Source organism: Trachinotus anak, unplaced genomic scaffold, assembly GCF_046630095.1.
Source record: "Trachinotus anak isolate AG129_WGS33_773 ecotype Australia unplaced genomic scaffold, CSIRO_AGI_Tana_v1 ptg000013l, whole genome shotgun sequence".
Lineage (NCBI taxonomy): Eukaryota > Metazoa > Chordata > Actinopteri > Carangiformes > Carangidae > Trachinotus > Trachinotus anak.
In genome coordinates this window covers 4,918,754-4,939,877 of record NW_027273864.1, presented here as the reverse complement: position 1 = coordinate 4,939,877, position 21,124 = coordinate 4,918,754, and the positions used below count along the sequence as shown (strand labels likewise).

The 21,124-nt window shown below is 41.0% G+C and overlaps 1 protein-coding gene and 1 long non-coding RNA gene across 3 annotated transcripts; one reads left to right on the top strand and one right to left on the bottom strand.

The window, feature by feature from the left end:
- The first annotated feature begins 4,150 nt into the window (after window positions 1–4,150).
- On the top strand, window positions 4,151–21,088 carry LOC139630722 (solute carrier family 41 member 1-like). Of its 2 annotated transcripts, none has more exons than XM_071494405.1 (10): window positions 4,151–4,556; window positions 10,159–10,266; window positions 10,572–10,643; window positions 12,680–12,824; window positions 12,947–13,093; window positions 13,503–13,647; window positions 13,740–13,819; window positions 16,581–16,715; window positions 18,129–18,277; window positions 18,407–21,088. In XM_071494405.1, the coding sequence occupies exons 1-10, from the start codon at window positions 4,395–4,397 to the stop codon at window positions 18,584–18,586; spliced, it is 1,323 nt and encodes a 440-aa protein (XP_071350506.1). In that variant the 5' UTR covers window positions 4,151–4,394; the 3' UTR covers window positions 18,587–21,088. The 2 variants fall into 2 exon arrangements, with proteins under 2 accessions (XP_071350506.1, XP_071350505.1); XM_071494404.1 differs by lacking the exon at window positions 4,151–4,556 and adding an exon at window positions 4,587–8,473.
- LOC139630724 (uncharacterized) lies at window positions 16,726–18,604 on the bottom strand. The gene is made up of 3 exons (XR_011693207.1): window positions 18,494–18,604; window positions 18,125–18,208; window positions 16,726–17,960 (listed from the first exon to the last, which is right to left on the bottom strand). It is a non-coding gene; the product is annotated as an uncharacterized lncRNA (long non-coding RNA).
- Window positions 21,089–21,124: the final 36 nt, after the last annotated feature.

Here is a 21,124-nt window from a genome sequence, read left to right as displayed (position 1 = left end):
TCTAATCAGTTCGTCCTTGAGTCCAAGTTAATGTTTGTGGCAAATTTGAAGTTCTGTCAAGGTGTTACAGAAATATCACATCCACAAGAATGGGACAGACGGACGCACAACCCAAAAATGGCCTCCGGCCCAGAGGCATAAAAAGAGAGAGCTGGTCCGAGGTGGACTCAAAACCAGACCGACCTGACCCAATGTTAGACTGAACAGAGAGAGCACAAGCACTAGCGTTATGATGTCCTGCAGGCTTCTGATTTTCCTAAAATAAGCTCGGCTTCTGTTGCCTCGTCAGAAAAAGGCTGAGCTGTGACGTTCACGCTCCCAATTCAACCTCTATGGAATGTGGATTGGACCAATATGTCTAGTTTGGCGTCCAGATTAATGTGTCAAATGTATACATCTTAAGACAAAAGAAAATACTCTGTTAACAAAGAAACCCTGTCAACATACCCATCCATTTTTAATGTAGGGGCTGCGTTGGGCTTTATATATGCGTACAATGTGGACAGGTGGGCTCTGTCTAGTGGGTACATTTGGGTTACATACCTATTGGTATTATACACAACTGTGATTTAGGATTAAGGACAGTCAATTTGTGTGGGGAAGATCAGTTTGTGCAGGTAACTAGTAATGAACCCTGCTGGCTGAAGAGAGCAAAGAATGGTCTTTTGCTAGGATGAGGTCCTGTTGGCCCTATTTCCCTGTGTTCTCTGGTTTAAAGGAGCTGTGCTAACTTCGTATTTGCCACCTCCGTAGTAGGGATTCGGGGGAAATGAGGACTCATGCAGAACAATCAGCACAACCCTCCTACAACTTTCCAAACAAACATGGTTGTTACATGAATTATTTCAAACTCTAGGGCTCTACATCTGGTTCACATTGCTGGCTGACCCTATCACCCTTTCTAAGATGTTGCATACTTTTTTATTTTGGGATAGTTTTAGTTTTTATCTGAGGGACTTATCCAACAAAATCGTAATTTTTTTCTCTCAACTGCCATTGTAATTTCAGCTCATAGTGGGTCCAGGAATGTAACCAGATGCTAGTGTTTATTGCTGGTTGGACACATATCCCTCACATAGTGTTTTGAGAGGGATTGTCCAGTTTAGCGCAGATCCAGATAATAGCAAACAGGATAGTAAATAATCCACATTTGATGGAAGAAAACGTTTGGCCTTGGTGGAAGTATGCGCTCTACTGCCAACCAATTATTATTAAATGTGACAGATGTGGAAACATGCACATATGAAGAAGCAATCCTCTAGAGCAGGTTACAGAAACAAAATTTTATGGGGTTTGGTAGTATTTTATCAAATCTGAAACCAGCACCTTTAATCCTTTAAAAGGCACAGAGCATGGAAATCTGTGCTTCTTGTTTTTAGAGGTGAGTGAAATTCTAGCATGATTATATTTATAACTTAGCACTAATTACATGTATAATATCTGTCTGTTAGCTCGTTAACTAGCGAATTAGCCAGCAGATGAGTTAACCTTGGGTTATGCACTTAAGTCTTGGTTCCACACACACTTCACCTTTTTGCCCATATTTTAGATGAGCTGAGTATTAGTCAGAGTCACCACACAGTTAAGGCATTATGGGAGTAGGCACGCTGAACAGGTAGTAAAATCAAATTAGCTAGCAGCTAAGGTTACCACCTATCCTGTTTTCTAGTTGTCTTCTTCTTATCTCTTACAGAAGCTGTACACTACATTTTGGTGTAAGCCAATTTTGGCTGAATGAAGGAATAGCTGATTCACTATATAGTGGGCGAGTAGATGGTCCAGACAGGGCCAGAACTTCATCACGGAGGCCACATCCATCTTTATAAACAGTCTATTGTCCTGTCACACCCTAACTTTGTTTTTCTTGCATCATCATAACAAACTACACATGAATCTGTCCAAAAGAGAAAGAGCAACCTGAGGGCAACAATTACCCGATAGCTCTTGTGCATGAAAGTTGGAAAAAGGACAGTTACCATTTGATATTAGTCTCTTGCACTGGAACCAGACCTAAGGCTCCGGTGTATAGCTCAACATAAAATCCAGCATTTTTAGCAAGTTTGACTGTTTCTTCTGCTCATTTCAGCGCTGACTGAGCATGGTCATTACAGTGAGTTTTACCAAGCTCCAGTTGTAGGCTACAGTCCATTACAACATCAAATCAGAAGAGAGGCTCTGAGTCTGACAGACCTACAGTTGCTGAGCTCCAGAGAGCCTGAGAGAGGAGATGTATCTTCTCATGGATAACAACACCAGAAAATGTAAACTATGATCAGATTCATAAATAGCACAAAACTAATTATTCATCATCAGTAGCCACAGGTACATCTTAATTTGCAGAGCTGCTGTCATAAAAGTCCTTCAGTATCAAATAAAATGCTGATCTGAACTAAACCTGTGACCAAGGTGTTCTGTAATCACACAAACTAATGGAAACATGCTCCTTTATATTATGTCTGCTGAAACAGTGAGACAACAGCACCATCATGAGGAAAGACAACATAAAGTGCTCTCACCTCCAGCACACAGTGCATTCAGAAAGTGTTCAGACCAATTCACATTTTGTTACGCTGCAGCCTTGTGTTAAAAATAAATTCCCCCTCATTAATTTATAAAATAAAGATATAAATATTTGAAGATGTATTAAAAATGAAAAACTGAAATATCACATAGACATAAGTGCTTTGCTATGGCACTTGAAATCTAGCTCATGTATCTCCCTAAGCTCTCTCTTTGAGATGTTTCTACACCTTCATTGGAGTCCACCTGTGGTAAATTCTGCTGATCGGACATGATTTAGAAAAGCACACACCTGTCTATATAAGGTCTCACAGCTGACAATACATATCAGAGCAAAAACCAAGACGTGAGGAAGAAGGAGCTGCCTGCAGAGCTCAGAGACAGGACTGTGTCGAGACACTGATATGGGAAATGCTACAAAAACATTTGTGCTGCACTGAAGGTTCCCAAGAGCACAGTGGCCTCCATTATTCTCACATGGGGGAAGTTTGGAACAATCAGGACTCTTCCTAGAGCTTCCTGCCCTAACTGAGCAATCAGGGGTGAAGTGTCTTGGTAAGAGAGGAGACCACAAACCTGATGGTCACTCTGGTTGAGCTCCAGAGATCCTATGTGGAGATGGGAGAAAATTCCAGATATATACGCGCACACGACCTATATAAACATTATTTGTGTGTGTGTGTATGTGCATGTTGGGAAAAAGGCTTTACTTTGTTAGCAGGCATAACACAAGACACCAACAGGTTAAACAGGTAAAGGGTAAAAACAAAAAGTCTGCAAGGTTACAACTAGGAGACACGATACAGTGTGGCAAATGACGAGGCTACCATGTGTGAAAAAGGTTTCCCAAATCAGAAACTGTTTGTTTAAGAGTCTGACTTCTGTAGGATAATCTAGTCCAGATTTGACCAGTCTAAGTAGAGTGGCTTTTGGTCCAATGTGGTCTAGGTACCAAAAAAGCTGTGAAATCTTCCTTTTTTTCTGTTATCACAAATAGAATAAAGGTTTCACAAATTTGAAAGTGGGTTTCAGACAACGTTCAGGCTTTATCTAAAATGTGTAACACACAGTCACAACAGCAAGAGGTGCAACTGTGCAGCTCCGCAAGTTAAGTTTCCCTTTCCTAGAATTGTTTTTTGAGAGTGCATACAAAAGAAGCTGTATCCTGGTAGACCGGGGATTATTAAGTTACTCACTTCTATTTTTGTTTGATTGTAGCTCATTAATCACATTTGCACTGTGTAAAAAGTGGAGTTTAGCCTGAATATTCTTTTAAAGCAGCCAGATGGTCCGGACTAGACTTGTCAGCAGAGATGGTGGAGAGCAGAGATAAGAGAGCCCAGAAGGAGAGATATAAGATGACAGACCCTCTGAGAGAGGATGGAAGTTAGAAAATAAGTGGTAGAGAAGAAGAACGTGGAGGTAAAGAAGAAATGAGTGTGAGTGAAAGAGAGAGCTGAGGAGATAAAGGAATGGACAGATGGACGGACAAGAGCTTGCTGCAAGATAATTTTTCTTTTTAATATACATTTTTGTATAAAACCACAACAGGTCATTAATGAAATAACTAAATTACTATATTATATTATTATATGTTGTCTGTCTCTGATATAAACCTTAATGGACAGTATAACAACTGTCACTGTTAACATCATGGACAGGTTAGGTGACTGGAATTACCCAGAATTATACAAATGAATCCTCCACCGTCATCAGCAATCATCTGTATAACAGCTGTTCACAGGCATCCTGTATCACACGTGAGTGCTTGACGACAGGTTGACAGATTGAAAGACAAACAGTGTGGGGCTCTTCTGTTTGGCAGCAGTTTGGTTTGTACGATCACAAAAGGTTGCCACCGAGGCAGAGCAGACATGAATGTCAGCAGCAGCTGTCCTCACAAGGTGGAGGAGGAGGAGAAGCTCCACATTTTCTCCAGAGAGTCATCCAGGGTGATCTGCCTCCAGGTGCTGCCTTCATACCTGCTGGCTGGGCTGGGCATGGTGACGGCCGGCATGCTGCTGGACCAGGTGCAGGTCAGTGACACACTGGCTGGTGTTGAATCGGACAGCTCTGTAACACCAGAACAGTACAAACAGACTACAATAGGACAGGTCCAAAGTAATCTGCACCAAAATTCACATGCAAAGGCAAAAACATTTTATTACAATGAGCTCAGTTTATTCTAAAAGTCTAACTAGCACACAGCTTGTAAGAAGTGGAATATGATCAGATGATTATTTCTGATGGAAGGGAGACTGCTTAAACCTGACAATGTGACCACATCTGTCTCGTTGACTCTGTGTGTCTCGCCATGTGTCTCTGAGGTGGAGGGACACAGTGACCCAGTGGGTCTGTAAAGTGACCTTGCCCCGTGGGAACAAATAAACAGATCTTGGCTGGACATTAATTTAAGTCTAGTATGCAACTATGTATAAACTGTGAAACAAGGCCAAATGGCAAATATAAAAATAAGAGACATCTTGTTATCCAGTGATGAAATGCTACAGTGTGTCTTTGAGTTTATTTGGATATCATTCTTATTTCTTTATAGATATTTGTATATAATAATAAACTTATTCTGAATTAACCAACTATAGGGAGCTGCAGTAAATAAACAGACAAGGAACTAACAATGATCCTCTTTAGCTGAGTATGGTTGTGTTAAGAGAGCTGGATACGACATCGTCACTCAGCCTTTCAGCCAGTTTCTACTAAAATAAGACTTTCTGTGAAAGGGCATTTTGAAATAGTTGAGTTGAATTTTAATAATGAAAATTATTTCTGTAATTCTGTATTAATTCAATATCAACCTTTTTTTGGGGTCCCCAGTAAATCTCATTAAAAATCAGTTACAGATTTGACTGAGTGTAAGGAACTTGAATCAAAAGACAATTCCTACTTGGTTTTTTTGGTGAACTACAACAGCCCTATTAACGCGAATGTCACTGACTGACTGAGTGATCAAGTTAAAGCAGCTGAATGCCGTGTGACTGAGTGATACGTTTATTTCATTGGCCAGCCGGCAGATTGTTAGTTTCCTTATTGGTCATTGCTCTTCCAAAATTATTTGGCGCAAACCACCACTGTCGTCAATTTAGCAGATTTTTTTTTTCTTTTTTCTTTTTCTTTTTTAGCACCTTGTGACATATCTAGTGACTCCTTTGACCTTAGTTACTTTCTGCAGAAGAGAGTTGTCAGTATTGCCAGGTAAGCACAAGGTTGGGCTTTCCCTCCACAAGCACACCTCTCTATGCCGACTGCATGTGCTCTATATATAGACAAAATCACAGCACAGTCTTTGTCTTTAACTTATGTATGTGGTGATTTGTCAGATGACGTCACAGTTATAAAATCGGGATTTTAGCGGATGCAGAGCAGCAGCTTGGAAATGGCTTGGAAGTTAACATGTAGTTTTAATGGGCAAAGAAACAAATAAATGAGGACAGCTTTTTTGGAAATGTGCTGTATTAAAATACTGTATATGTGAGCACAGAGGAGGGGAGAAGCAAACAGATGAAGGGCTGAAACTGGCAGACACTAGGCTGAATGTAAATATCCTAAGATGCAGTCTAGCCACATAATAGCTTTAGTTCTGTTGTGTATCTAATTCACCACTTACTCAGACAATAGAGCTGCAATGAATCATCACTGACACTGAGACGTGTCGACAGAAGCTGTAGCTACAACCATTATTTAGACAGAGGCCAATGCAAGCATTTTGTGAAAAGTAACGACAGGTTCAGGAATTTGAAAAGGCTGCCTCGATGTTTGACTGTGGTCAAACAGCACGGCCTGAGATCAGTTTCTGCCTGCAAATGTCATCTCCTTTTCTCAATTTCCCAATCTCTGAGAAGAAGAAGGAGGAAAACTCTTCTTACCCCCCCGAGCCATTTGACCTCTGAATTTATGTGTGCACGCACCATAAACCTTCAGTCCCACCTCATTCTTTAGAAGCTGTTGTTTCATAATCCAAAATTACAGCCAGGAGTCAGAGGGGGGAGCTGCAGAGAACAGAACGCCCGATCTAAGCCATGTCTCAAGGACACTTTGCAGCTGAGTCACTGTCTGTGTGCGTGTGTGCGTGTGTGTGTGTATGCATGTGTTTGTGTGAGGACATGGTCTAACTAAGAATTATGTACAAGCTTATGTTCCTCCCATGTAATGCACTGTACAGTATGAACAGAGGAGTAAAGAAAAAGGGAAAACTAGACCAAAGTGCCAAAAGTTGACTTATTCCTATCTTTCTGTTCCAAGCAGCAGTTTAGGTGTATGTGGAGGACGTGGCTTATATACTGTGCCAGGTAAATATTTATGCAAATGATGTAAGAAAAACAGAAAGATGAAAAGTGCGGGGGACGACAGTTGCTGGCAGCCTGTGTTTCCCTCAGTCAGGCAGGATAAACTGTGTCCTTTACAGGCAGCAGCAGCACCACGTGTTGGTGACAGGTACAGAACCTGCTGCTGCTCAGTGCGTCACCCACTCGTAGTGAGGACATCGAGGAGCAGGGGGAGGAGGAGGAGCTCTCAAAGAGGGGGAGAGCACAACTGCAGTATCCTCTGAACTGATCTACAAAGAAAACAGGAGGAAGACTGAAGAAAGAGGAGTCCTGATACAGTCTGGTCACCTTGCTCATACACAGACGTCTGCAGCATCATACCCACACACCCACGCACACCCACACACAGTCTGTCTTGTCCCTCCCTCCACCACAGAGCGCCATCACGTCTCATCTGTCCGTCTGGAATCAGAGGGAAGCCCCTGGCAGCAACACCACATTCGCCGTACGTCTTCAGTCAAGCCTCCGGTGCCCCACCGTCCCATCAGTGTCCCCTCACACAGCTCGCAGCCTGGAGGGACATCCTGGTGTTCCCCTTATCAGAATGATGAAGGGGCTCCAGACCGGTCAAGCTCACATGGGGCACCAGCACAGCGGTGAGGAGCAAGAGAAGGAGGTGTGGAGGGAGAAGGAGGAGAAGGAACAGCAGCACAGGAGGGCTGAGAAGAAGCTGCTGGCCTTCTGGATGTCCCTGTCCCACAGGACCTGGACCTTCTTCAGGCCTCGCGACAGACCGAGCTTCCAGCGCTCTGCCTCGGCGGCCCGCCTGCTGAAGAGTGAGGCATGAGGGGAGAAAGTGTGTGTGTGTGTGTGTGTGTGTAGCTGTAGTGAGTGCATGTATGTGTGTATGTTTGTGTGTGGGGGGGGGGTCTGTCAATAGCAGAGTGTCAGAAGAGGCCTCACAGACCTGCTGTCAAGTGGACCTGTGTGTGTGTGTGTGTGTGTGTGTGTGTGTGTGTGTGTGTGTGTGTGTGTGTGATCCATTCAAGTGGATTAAAGCAGCTTCCTTCAACTAGTCCACCATTTGCAAAAGTACTTTGTGTTGCTTCCCTGCCAGAGCAGGAGTGACAGGTGAAGGGCAAACCAAGCTCCTTGAGTCCGTCTTTGTCGCAGTTTTTGTGCAAAAAAAAAACCAACAAGAAAAAACTACTTTAAGAATAATTGTTTCCAGCAAAGAACCATATCATCATCTTCTGAAAGAACCTGGAGTCAAAGAGCCTGGAGCAGAAAACTTGGGAACACACAGAAGGAAATATTCTTCTCTGCCTCGCCAGTGTTCCCTCAGACGAAACTGATCATCACATCCTTCTCAAATCAGCTTGACTAATTCAATGCAAAGATTTTGTGAGGAGCCGTCCCTCCCCACCAGCACACCAAGAGGGGCTTTCCAGGCAGGGATGGGTTAACGGGGATCAGCCATGGTGGTGACCCATCTGGCTCTGGAGCTGCGTTTCCACGGGAAGAAGCTGAGGGGCTTCACGTGCAAACTCACCCGCTCAGCCCGCGGCTTCCTGCCAGAGAGCTCATGGATCATCGCGGCCCAGGTCCTGCTGCCGTACCTGGTGTCCGGCCTGGGCATGGTGGCAGCTGGGATACTCATGGATATAGTGCAAGTATGGAAAAATTGCAGCAGTGTTTGTGCGCGTGAGATTACTTGATCCTACTGATGCTAGTTTCCTATGATGAGTCTTGTGTAAGCACTAACACTGGGTACTACACACCACTGTTTCCCATGGTGTCATTATTTCATGTATCATTGAGGTAGAGTGGTGGTGAGTTGCTGAAAGGCAGAGGCAGTCAGATGAAAGATGAATGTGACGTTTTTGTTATTAATCTGTCATCTATCCACCAGCCTTGCAGACAAAAAGCACTTTGCAAAATAATAATTTCTCTGCTGAATGTAAAAGAAAAAAAAAACCCATCAAATAATCTATCCATTTAGGCGTCCTTGACAGTATAAAGACTGACTGTATTGAAAGGACAGCCAGACATTTCCTCCAGCAGCATGTGGCTCACAACCGTTTGGATTCATTTACACACAAATGGCAGAACATGCAGGACAAAGTGAGGCAAACAGCAGTGTCAGAGACCGAGGCAGAGCCACCTAATAGCTCTCCCCCTGTTTAACCTCTTGTAAATATCACACCAGCAGCATGACACGACTGAATTATGCAGCAGGTCAGCCAGCCGCTGGTTGAAGCATAACGAGGGGACAGATCAGGTTTCATGGGAGATTCGTGGAATTACTTATCAGAGGTCAAATGATTGTAGTGAGAGGTCGAGAAAAGCATGGTTAGTCATTGGGAGCATGTTTAAATATACAACAGGCCCTTACCATTGTATTAATGTTAGCTTAAATAATATGTATCCTGAAAGGGGAGCTCAGCTAAGTCAGTGTACAGGTCTTGAGTACCACTGCTTATCTGAAATACCGTGTCTAAAGCCTTTTGTGGCTCCAGAGTGATGTCACTTTAGTCAGCGTCATTTTGGGCTGAAGAAAATAAATAAATTAGAATAAAGAAAAAAAAAAACGTCATGCTTAAAGCTACATTAGCTGCTATTAGTAACTGTATATGTCAGTGGTAGAAATGCCTTGTGGGTAATGTAGGCACCAGGATCTGTGTATGAATTAATTGTTCTGCTGTATTGACACTGTCCATCATAAGCCCAACAGTGTTACAGTGCAATGCTAAAACAGTGGAGTAGTCCTCTTTAAAGCTCCTGCTTTTTTTCAATAAAATTAAATATTCATGACTAAATAAGCAGCAAAGGTTTGAAAAAGCATCGTTAATTGTTTTCATCAAGAGTTTAACACTCAAAGACCTATTCAGGACTGTCATTACATTTTGATTCAAATGTTGCCAAATTCGAAGTATGTGAAGTATGCGATACCACTTTTTTTTTTTTATCTCCAGCTCAAACTGGTGAGAAACTCAAAGTCAGAACTGCACAGAGGGAAATATCTCATGTGAAATGACTCGACTGCTTTAAATTGGCAGAAAATCTAGTGTTCACGTCCGACCATGTTTGAGAAAATAGGTTTTGAAAACCTTTAAATAAGCCTCATTTCCTGCTGGAAAATTATATGAAAGACTCATTGAGGTGCGTGTCAACAATGAAACTGAATGAAACTAGGTTTTTAAAATATTTTTAAAGAAAAACAAAAAGACATAGATTACAATACTAGTCTAAACAGTATTTCTTGCTTCACTGTGTGTGTATTTGAGCAGTGGGCTGTGGGGACAGGGTCTCGTTGGGAACAGTAGGCACACTAAAAGACCACTGTGGTGTTTTCCAGCATTGGGAGGTGTTCACAGAAATCTCAGAGGTGTTTATCTTGGTGCCAGCCCTGGTTGGGCTGAAGGGGAATCTGGAAATGACATTGGCATCCAGACTGTCAACAGCAGTGAGTGGAAACACACTCACACACACTTACAGAACAAACACACACACACACACACACTCAGAAAGAGATGGAGACAATTGTGTTTTATTTGGTCTGTTTTTTTTTTTTTTTTGTTTTGTTTTTTTTATTATCTTTCCACTCTGTAGACAAATCAGATCATTTATTATGGTAATTCTGACATCATTTACACCAGCAATTAGAGCAGCAATTACTTCTAAACCATTATGCTGACTTGAGAGAATTAACTTTCCACTGTAATACTTGGAAAAAATGTGAGTATTACGTGAACGTGTTTGCGTCCACAGGCCAACACAGGGCAGATGGATGAGGCTCAGCAGCAGTGGAGGATGGTGTTCTGTAATCTGGCTCTCATTCAGGTGAGACACTCATTCATCCTATTAATAACACACTGCACACTTCACTCTTCAGTTTAAGTCAAGGGGCTTTGCTGCCCTGATCCCCCTCCTCTGTCAGAGCATTTCACTAATGCATTATACAGACAAGATGACAGCGGGAGATAGTTTCCAAACGGTCGTTATTATAAAATGCTGGAGCATAAAATCCAAGATTTGGTCTCATTCTTCCATTGCCTGCTGATACACAGCATGCACAAGTTTTACATCCAGCGGCGTACATGTCTGTTTTTCAAATCCGTTGTATTTGTCAGGATTCTTAATCAAAGATTTCAAAGATTATCAAAGCAAAGAAAAGCTGCTACAATATACAGATAAATTTCAAATGTTGGCAATGTTATTATTACCCTTCCTACATTCTCTGTCATATTTCCATAAGTAATAATCACCTGATCTCATGACTTAATTCTGAAAAAGATGATTATTATGTGAGTGCACAGGTATATTCATCATGTGATGAATGAGGGACAGAAGACTTGCTTCTACTTCTGTGCTGCTATTTATTGTAAAGTGGATGTACTTCTCACTCATACAGTTGGCTTACCACAGTCAACCAACATGGAAATATGTACCTGGATATATATATATGTACAGAATATATATAGATAATATATAGATAATATATACAGAATATATGTATTGGTCGGTCATACAGTTTAAAACAGTGAGCTGAAAAATAGCATACAAAGTTATTTCCTCAAAAAAGTGATTTTAGCAGAAAGGCTAGCTAGATTATTGAGTGCACAATACAATGTGATCAATTTAGCCCTGAAAAACTGCAGTACACTGGCTCATAACTCTTCTCAATAGCATCATGCTACAAAACTTTTTTTAAAAAGGGGACATAGAGACATTAATACACGTTATTTGTACACGGTAATGAGCTTTGCAGCCTACATCGTGTATGTCTCTCATGAACTGGCAAAGTTTCGGTGTCCAGTGTTTTCGACCCACTCAGAGAGGGCACCCATCAACCACAAAGCAGACATAGATGTATGAATTTACAGAGTTACGGATTTATGAATTCATTAGATGGAAGAACTTATTGTACAGACTCCATTACTTTGAGTGTGGCTGAGTTAAGAGCTGAAGTTTACCTGAATTCACAGCACTGTGCGGAACTGCAGCGGAGGATTTGCAGATCAGTTGGTAGGTAGGTTGTGTAGTTGTAAATCCATGGTGGTGTGGGATATGGCAGGTATAGAGCACTGAAAATAATTGTCATTTTCAAGATTGCTGTGGAGTTAGGCTTGGTGAGACACAGTATCCACCTCTTCATCTATTTAGATTGTCTATGTGTTATTTATGTCTTTTACCCATTTTTCAAATTGCATCACTTTGGTGGAACTGAAAGGACAAAAACATAGAAAAGGAAAAGCAATTGTCTTTCTTTATTTAGCAGATGATCTACATCAAAGTACAGATTAGGGCTGAATGATATGCAAAACAAAAAAAATCATATTGCAATTATTTTGGCAGATATTGTGATTGTGATATGAATCACAATTTTAAGTTGGAACGGTAATTGTTGTATTTCATTTTCTCTAAAAAAAATAAAAAATAATGATGATGATGATGATGATGATGTGATTTTGCCTGGGTCTTGTACCAAGCAAGCATGTTCCTTTACATCTGGAGAATATGATTTGTTTGTCTGTTGTGACCCATTTTTACCTTTATCAAAAAAATTGCAGCATTTGGATATTACACTTGTTTGGATTTTGGTAATACTTCGATTAATTATTCAGCCCTAGTACAGATGTTGGCTGCTGGAGGATGATCATGTAGGTTCCTCTCCAGTCAAACCTTTTCTAGAATCTCTTTTTTATCTTTTCTGTTTTTTTTCCCACACATTTCCATTATTCTTTTGATCATTTACATCTTAATGTTGTCTTCTAACTTTTTCTAATCCTGAGAGATAGATGTAGGTGAATAGATATATAGATAGAGATCTATATGTTGCTAAATAAATTCTCCTATGCACTGTCTTCCACACCCAGGTCCAGGCCACAGTTGTGGGTTTCCTGGCAGCGGTTGCAGCAGTGGGTCTCGGGGGTCTGACCAGGGGGAGAGTGGATGTTATCGAGGCTGCTATCTTGTGCGCCAGCAGCGTCACCACTGCTTTTATTGCTGCACTGTCTCTAGGTCAGACAAAGGCACAAACTGCTGCAGAGAAATGAATGGCTGACGATGCAGAGTGGAGTAGATACACAGAATACAACATGGGCGGCAGCAGAGTTTATGATCTTTGTCGTTTGCTTTGTCAGGTCTGGTGATGGTGGCTGTGATCATTGGCTCCAGGAAAGTGGGCATCAACCCTGATAACGTGGCCACGCCCATTGCAGCCAGCCTCGGAGATCTCATCACTCTGTCTCTGCTTGCTGGGATCAGCAGCCTCTTCTTCTGTTACAGAGGTCAGAGGTCGCACATCACATCAGGAAAGCGCCGGAGGTCACTTTCAGTACATTGTTTGACCTGTGGAGACACTAATTTGTTGGTCGAAGTGGTTGAAACCTTTGTTACTGTGGTACAAAAGGGTCTTTGAAGGGAATTAAGAGCAGGAGATGATCAAAATTTACTTAACTGAACATCAGCAGTGTTGTTGTGATGGAGTATTTCAGCCAGAGGAGGGTAGCAAAGTCCACATCTGGTTCATGCAAATGTCTGCCAACAGACAGCAGCAGTAAATCTTCAAGACATCTTCAATGTCTTCCTGCTGTCTTTCATCATTTCTATCATAGTCAGAATATTATATTTCATCACCAGTGTTTGTTGCCTTCCTACAAAAAAGCAAAAAGACTTTGAATGATTTACTCTGTGCAGATATGTGGTACCTGCCTCCTGTGGTGTGTGGCCTGTTGCTGCTCTTCATCCCAGTGTGGGTCATCATTGCCTCTCGCTCTCCACCAGTCAGAGAGGTGCTGAGGTCCGGCTGGCAGCCTGTCATTTTGGCCATGTCCATCAGCAGGTAAGCTGCTGAGTGTAGGAGTCTAATAAGCCACAGCATTTTACACAGGTGTCCCACTGAGACTCATGCGCTGTATGTTGTCTTCTTCCCAGTATTGGTGGTCTGATTCTGGATAAGACAGTGAGTAATCCAGACTTTGAAGGTATGGCAGTGTTCACTCCAGTCATCAATGGTGAGCAGAAAAAAACCTCCATGCAAAAGTAATCTCACCCATCAGGCTTACTGGTAATACATAACTTTAACCCCCAATATCTAGCATTTATGAGCAATATATAAAAACAATATATAAAAATATTAATTATTTATACACTATTATGACATTTTAAGCAGGTATAAGGATTTTTTTATTAAACTTTGTCTCCAGACATGTTTTAAACTATGTAAGGATTAATATTTTGTTTAACATGGTTTTCCCACATAGAAAGTGAAAAAAAAGCAAAACTGGGGCAGGAAGCACATCTGCTCTTACTTCCTCATTGAGAAATTCTGGATCAGGCCTTGTGCCCCACCCACCACTGCTGCTTGCACGAGGTTGACAGGTGAAAGAGCAGAGAGCATCAAGATGGTTAGAGGAGGAAACATCAGAGACTCAGCCTCGTAGTTAGCATCTTTTATCTGTTCATGTTGTTTATTAGCTTGTAACTGGCAGTGGCTGACACAGTGTTAGTGGTTGTACTAATGTAAACTCTTGCTCTCTGTACTGATAGTTCATTTATTTATTTATTTATTTATTTGATAGTTTATTTGGCCCCGCCCCCCATCCCCACAAGTTGATGGGTTTGGTTCCTTAGGTTTGTGATGTATGAATCCCTGACTGTCTTTATCTCTTTTTATGAGACTGTCATTGGTTCGCTGCAGTTTTTAACGTAGAAATGCACAGTTGTGGTGTTGACTGTTTATTTCGCTATGTCTTATATTATGTAATGTAAATTTGGACATGTTACAAGGTTAAGGAGGTTTTCATCGGAGGGGTTTTTTAATGTATTCTGCACGAAGCATTTATAAACACAAAAGTCATAATTTGAATTAAACAACATTATAGACTGAATCCATCTAGTAAATGTTGAGATATATAGATATTTCACAGTACAAGTGAACACATCATCATGCAGGTGGCACTAGAGGACAAGTCAGGGGATCACCTCATTTATCTGACGGCCACAAGTTAAAGGCCCCGTACACACACAATGTTTTCAGCCGACCAGGATGATGAGACCTCTCGTCCAATGTGAGGTGGGAGGAGCTGTGCAGGCATTTAACCAAACTCTATGGGTTCATCTCAGTTCCTTTAATTGCATCCACCTTTCCCTCACCTGTCTTTTTCTTATCTTCCACTAAAAATTATGAAAATAAGGACAGAGGAAACAAGGTAATCTATATTTAGAGAAATTAGACGTCCTTTCCTCTGAATGGTCTCAGGTGATGTCTCCTTCTGATGACATCAGCATAGCGGAGTATTTATAAAACATGTTGTTCAGCTGAATGTCTTCCACAGAGGATGGTCTCATGCATCCTCATAATAATATACTGATAGGGTCCACTCTGTGCATGTTTACTTTTATACTTAAAAGTATTATCAGAAATATGTACTTTAACTTGTACGTCAGTAATTTTACACTGTGGTATTCTTACTTTTACTTAAGTAAAGCAACTAAATACTCGCTGCATGACAGTAAACTGAATTTTTGCAGGACTGTATTTTTCACTTTCTTAGACAGAATCCTAATTTTCGAGGGCTCAAGAGATGAAGTTAGGATAATAACCTTGATTAAAATAGATTTCATTGTGGATATTATGCCTTTAAATGAAGGTGAAACAATTAGTGGCCTTTCTTCTTTGCCCTAAGCAAAGAAATGAACACTGACACGTTTTCCTGAGGGAGAAAGCAGAGCTGGGATTTGAGGTTATGGTGTTACAACAGTCCTAATCTCTGAAGAATGATAATTAAGCTTCATAATTAGCTTCATTATTATCAATAAAAAAGCCTCCTGCCAGCTGATGTCATGTTGAAGCATGCAGGCGCCCTGCAGCTCTCACCGTCAGCCTGAGAGTAGGAAGTAGGAACAGTGCTAAAAGGCTAAACTCAAAGGCTAAACTCCACTTTTAAAAGGCATCGGATATGAAGTGTTAATCAGTCATGAGGCATTAAAGTGCTGCTGCAGCTGAGCAGTCTCTCCTTCCCATCAGAGGAACCTCAGAGAGTACAGATCTTCACTGACTGAAGTGCAACGCTCACAAAGCAGCATACTAAGTAGAGAGCAATAACAATGGTCTTTACATAAACCGCAGGCCTGATCAGAATGCCAACTATGCGTTCACTGGCTCCTGTTTCCGCAGCATCTCTGCCAGCCTCAGTGCTACCAAAGACTCCTGCATGTATTGCCATCCCAGGACAGGAAGTGCATTTGCATTCTAATTCAGCGCTCTCCCCTCCTGCCCTGTTGACCAGAAACACTCCTCCTGTTTTGCCCAAATGATCCATGTGCTTTAAGAGGATCTGTTCTGCTCCTAATGAAATCAGCCTGTGGGGAGAGTAATACTACGATGAATATGGAACAACATCCAGAAAGACTTTTCCAGACATTTAGACAAATAAGTCCCATGGGACCATGTGAGTTAGGAATAAATGCTGAATAGATTTCAAGCAAAATCACTGTTTGGATGGTGAACCATTTTTCCATGTTTGTTATATGCTACTGTGTCTGCTCAGCCTCTTGCAACTGGTGATGATGAAGTATTTTGTCCTGTTTGATTTTATGATGAGAAATGTATATGGCAAATACATCATATCAGTACTAAAGCACACTATTGTTTCCAGTTGAATGTTCTGTATCTCATCGTCTTATTCCTACTTTGATTAAATGTTTATTATGGAAGTGATCATCACTAGACTCTTGGAATACTAACATCAGTACTTCTCTATGTCCATGCAGGTGTAGGGGGAAACCTGGTGGCCATCCAGGCCAGCAGGATGTCCACCTACCTCCACTACTGGAGTGTCCCTGGAGCTCTTCCATTTAAAATGAGTGGGAACTGTCCTGGACCTTGTGCTACCTTCTGCTCCTCAGGTCAGATGCAGAAACAAATGCATGACTAGAAGGTGCTGTGCACAACTGTAACTCTTCATCAGAAATTATGTTTTTGTTCTAGATAATTTAACTTAACTGCTCAAGTTTTATTATTTGCTGGACCGCAAAGGTGTGGCCAACCCTATAAATGCGAATGTCTGTGCTATGTAGCAGAAAGGGAGGTACCACCAACTTATATTCAAACTTGCTGATTGAGTACTGATTGAAAAGTCCAATTTGAGACACAGCAGCAGCCACATCATTGGTCGGCTGGCCAAGTGTTGGAGTTTCCCAATTGACCTTTGCTCTTTCAGAATGAAATGGCCCAAACTGTTTCTAATAGGTGGTTGCTGACAGCCTACAGTGTCTCCAACTTAGTGCATTTGTTGCTGGATTTGAAGACTTTTTTTAAAAAAGCTTAAGAGAGGGACTTTTTGGACAAACCTTTGCTACTTTCCATAGAAGATAGTCCTGCCTAGTTTGACATTTTGGGAAATATTTGTATTTACTTTCTTGTTTAAAAGTTATTGATGAGAAGGTCAATACCACTCTCACTTCTTTGCAGTAAATATGAAGCCACAGCCAGCAACCGGTTAGCTTAGCTTTGCACAAAGGCACTGTCACAACTGTCTGGTACCACACTAACCTACTTAATGATCTTAGACCAGTCACCTTAACTTCACTAATAATGAAAAACTTTTAAATTACTTACAACCATGTTCTGTGGATGGAAAACTTGATTCACTGCAATAACAGCCAGACTCTTCCCAGATGTGGAAGTATATGGGCCAGGCTTGGGCCGAGGACCCAGGCATATGTTGGGCCAGATGTTTCATTTCAAAGATATTCTGACTTTGAGCTTGAAGAATAGAAAGGGGGGGGGACTGCTAGTTTGGCTCTGTCTAAAGGTAACAGTTTGTTAGTTTTTTCTAAACCTTACATGTAAAAACAAGATATGAAGAGATGTTAATTTGTGAGGATTAGAGTTACTAATAAGCATTTGTTAACTTGGCTCCAGCTACACAGGCCTTTGATGACTTTCTTTTAAGAAAACAAATAGCCTAAGCATATTTCCCAAGTCATCAAACTATTCCTTTATTACAAGTTTAGTTTGTACCAGAGATAAACCAAGTTCATGGGAAATGTTATAAATTTAATAATGACACTGGTTCAAGATAGATGCATCACTCAGTTCTACCATAGTTTCTGTTGTTCATGGGATTTTCAGCTTGAGGATCACAGGTCCTTTGAAAATAAAAGCGTTCATGATTGAAAATGCTACACATAACATGCCTCAACAGAAACTAGCACACAACAAAAAGCTCTAGTGCTTCGAACATAACTGAAACATAAGACATTTAGAAGTTAACAGACACTGAGTACATCTTGTTACTACTTGTTCTTTTTACCCAGATGTGAACTCCAAATCAGCCAGAGTCCTGGTCATCCTAGTAGTCCCGGGTCACCTCCTCTTCCTGTACACCATCCACCTCCTGCAGGGAGGACATACTGCCATGACACCCACCTTCATCATCTGCTACCTGTCTGCAGCTCTGCTTCAGGTCAAATAACCTAATAAAGGTTTAGACATTCATATTGCCAGAAAAGAAATCTGTTTACTCTTACAAAACTAACATTAAAATAGACTTGTCTCATTTGAAACTTTGAATCCAACAACTGTCATTATCCAGGTGGTGATTTTGCTTTACGTGACCAGGCTGATGGTGCGCTGGTTGTGGCAAAGGGGGCTGGATCCAGACAATTTCTCCATCCCTTACCTCACAGCTCTGGGGGACCTGCTGGGGACTGGCTTCTTGGCTCTGAGCTTCAGACTGATTCTGATGGTCAGTTCAACTGGGGCTGGAGTCTGACACAGACCTCCTGTATACCCTGAATGTACTGTTCCCCATATGCAAGTGGCTGAAGCACACTGCAAACCCCATTGTCTTCCTTCAAGAGGGGAGGTGAGGAAAAAAAGAACATGAGAGGCAAGTATGGCATCCTATTTCTGCCTCAGTACAGATGCACTATGGGACATTTTGAGCACAGACAATATTTTTTGCAAGCACATAAATTCTATTTTGTAGACAAATGATCATGCAGAGAATAATTTATTATGAGCAAACAAAACGTTCCTGTGCTCAATAGATGTATTTGCATGTTCACCATTATCCAAGTGCACAGTAATATCTCACTGTTTTACTCATATGCTCCTTAATTCCTCCAATTTGCACAAAATCCAGCACTTTATGAATCTGCATCATAACTGTGCAGAGCTGAAAGAGGAAAAGGACAGTCTGCTGCTAGCTAGCTTCCAGCGCACACTGGCTGGTTGGGGTGAATAAATGTCCAGTGGTCAAATGCATGTGAATGACACGATGACTTCTGCCTGAACACACCTTTACTGTCGTGCCACAGTTTTAGCAGGGACACACAGCTACATCAAAGTATATAAAGTAGTTTAGGTTTAGTTTAGCTAGTTTCATGAAATATTCTAAAATTATATTTGTAATTAAGTTTGTACCAAGCTTTCCTGGGTATCACTGCTGCTGTAGCCGTCAGTAGCTAATTAAGCTAGCTAGCTAACTTGATGATTACAGCTAAGGCATGAAGTTCCTTTGAAAAAAGTGCCCATAAATGTGTTTAATACTTGAGTGTAATATTTATATTCAAGCTAAGTTACTACCCACTAACGCCCAGATAGCTTTTAAAATGAGATGTGGCATTTTTTTTTAATTTAGAGGCGCAATTTAAGTTCTCAGTTTTTTTATTTTTTACATAAGCCAGCTTAGATTGTTTATCTGGCAGAGCACAACATTACGGAGGTAAATGAGAGAGTAGTTAAAAGTCTGTATCTAACATATTATTTCGTCACTACGTCACACTTTAAAATCATGCTATTAGGTCATTAGTAGTAGTTACTTTGCATTGCATAAATACTACTCTCAAGTGCTTGTGCTACTGAGGTAAAACATTTAGCTGCACTTCAGCATACCTAGGCTGATTAGCTGTCAATCATCAGGTTAGCCTGCTCGCTTAGTTGGCTACTGTCATCTACAGTAGGTGACTAATTTGAAAGTGGTTGATAAAACTAAAACTGTATTAACTACGCTTTTGTGACCGTACCATTTCTCAAGTGCTTCCATGGTAACTGATAATCCTAATAATCGGATTGAAGACAAACAAGCCAATCAGAAATAACCTTGTCCAGTTTTTAAATTTCCCTAAACTGTGGCTGTACCACTGTCAGGTTGAGCAAGGCCAATCTGAGCAGAGATGTTGAGACCAAGACACAGTGACAGTGGGTTGGAGGGCACACAGCAGGGAATTAGGAAATGAGTAAGTGAGAGGTTATTGCTGTGCACTTATATAGATAATAAGAAATACGTTTATTGAGCACAGAATCGATTTTTGTTTGCACAGATCAAATAATTCTTCCATGGTAGTAGTTAATCCACAATATATAACTTTTCTGTGCTCATAATATCCTTTCACGCTCACCCTCGAGGCACAGATATTACACTGTTGATAAGGGGTTGCAAAAAGAAAAGTGGAGCCAACCTGACTCAACACTAAAAAGAGAAGCTGAGGACAGTGCGGACTTGTATTGCACTTATTTGCCAGCTGACTTCGGTCAGCAGTTGTACACTGTTCCCTGGAGTTTCACTGGCCTCTGTATCAACACCACCAAGCTTGGCTCTGTAGAAGCATCTAAAATGGATAGTGGGAATACTGTAGAGCCACTGCATTGTTAACTGTTGACACAGTCTGTACACCTATTGTCAGTTATTAAATATTAGATGGCAAATGACTGTGTTAAGACAATAATATATAACTGAGTGTAAATGTATATTAACATAAATCAGATGCTGCACTGTCTGGAGGAATGTTAGTTTTATTGTGTTTATTTTAGGTAGATTTGTGCCTTTAAACCGTGATAAGCCTTCAGTTCTCTGATGAGTTTAGTGTTGCAAAATTTCTACTGGATATTGTATTTTTTTGTGCAGCACAGTGCCACTGAATATACCCTGTTGTATTTAACTGTCTATGTTTTCCAGACTCAGACAACATAGACATTTCTTTGTGCTATTTTTGCATACAAATGATTTAGTAAGCATCTCTCTGTATGGGGCCTTTTCAGTTGTTTGATATGCACCTTCAGAAAGATGTTTGTCTTTGAACTGAAAATAGTATTCAAAGATGGTAATAATCTTATTCTCACAGTGACAGCAAGCTTGACTGGACTTTGTGGTGCCAAACCTCTAGATGGCATGTCTGCAGCCATGATTTGTCATTTAAATAAAATACTTATATGTAAGTCATTATTTTCTAAAGGATATCTGTGCAGGAGTGTATCAGGAATTAGGTTGGGTTCCTTTAAAATGTCTAAACATGAATAATTAATATTC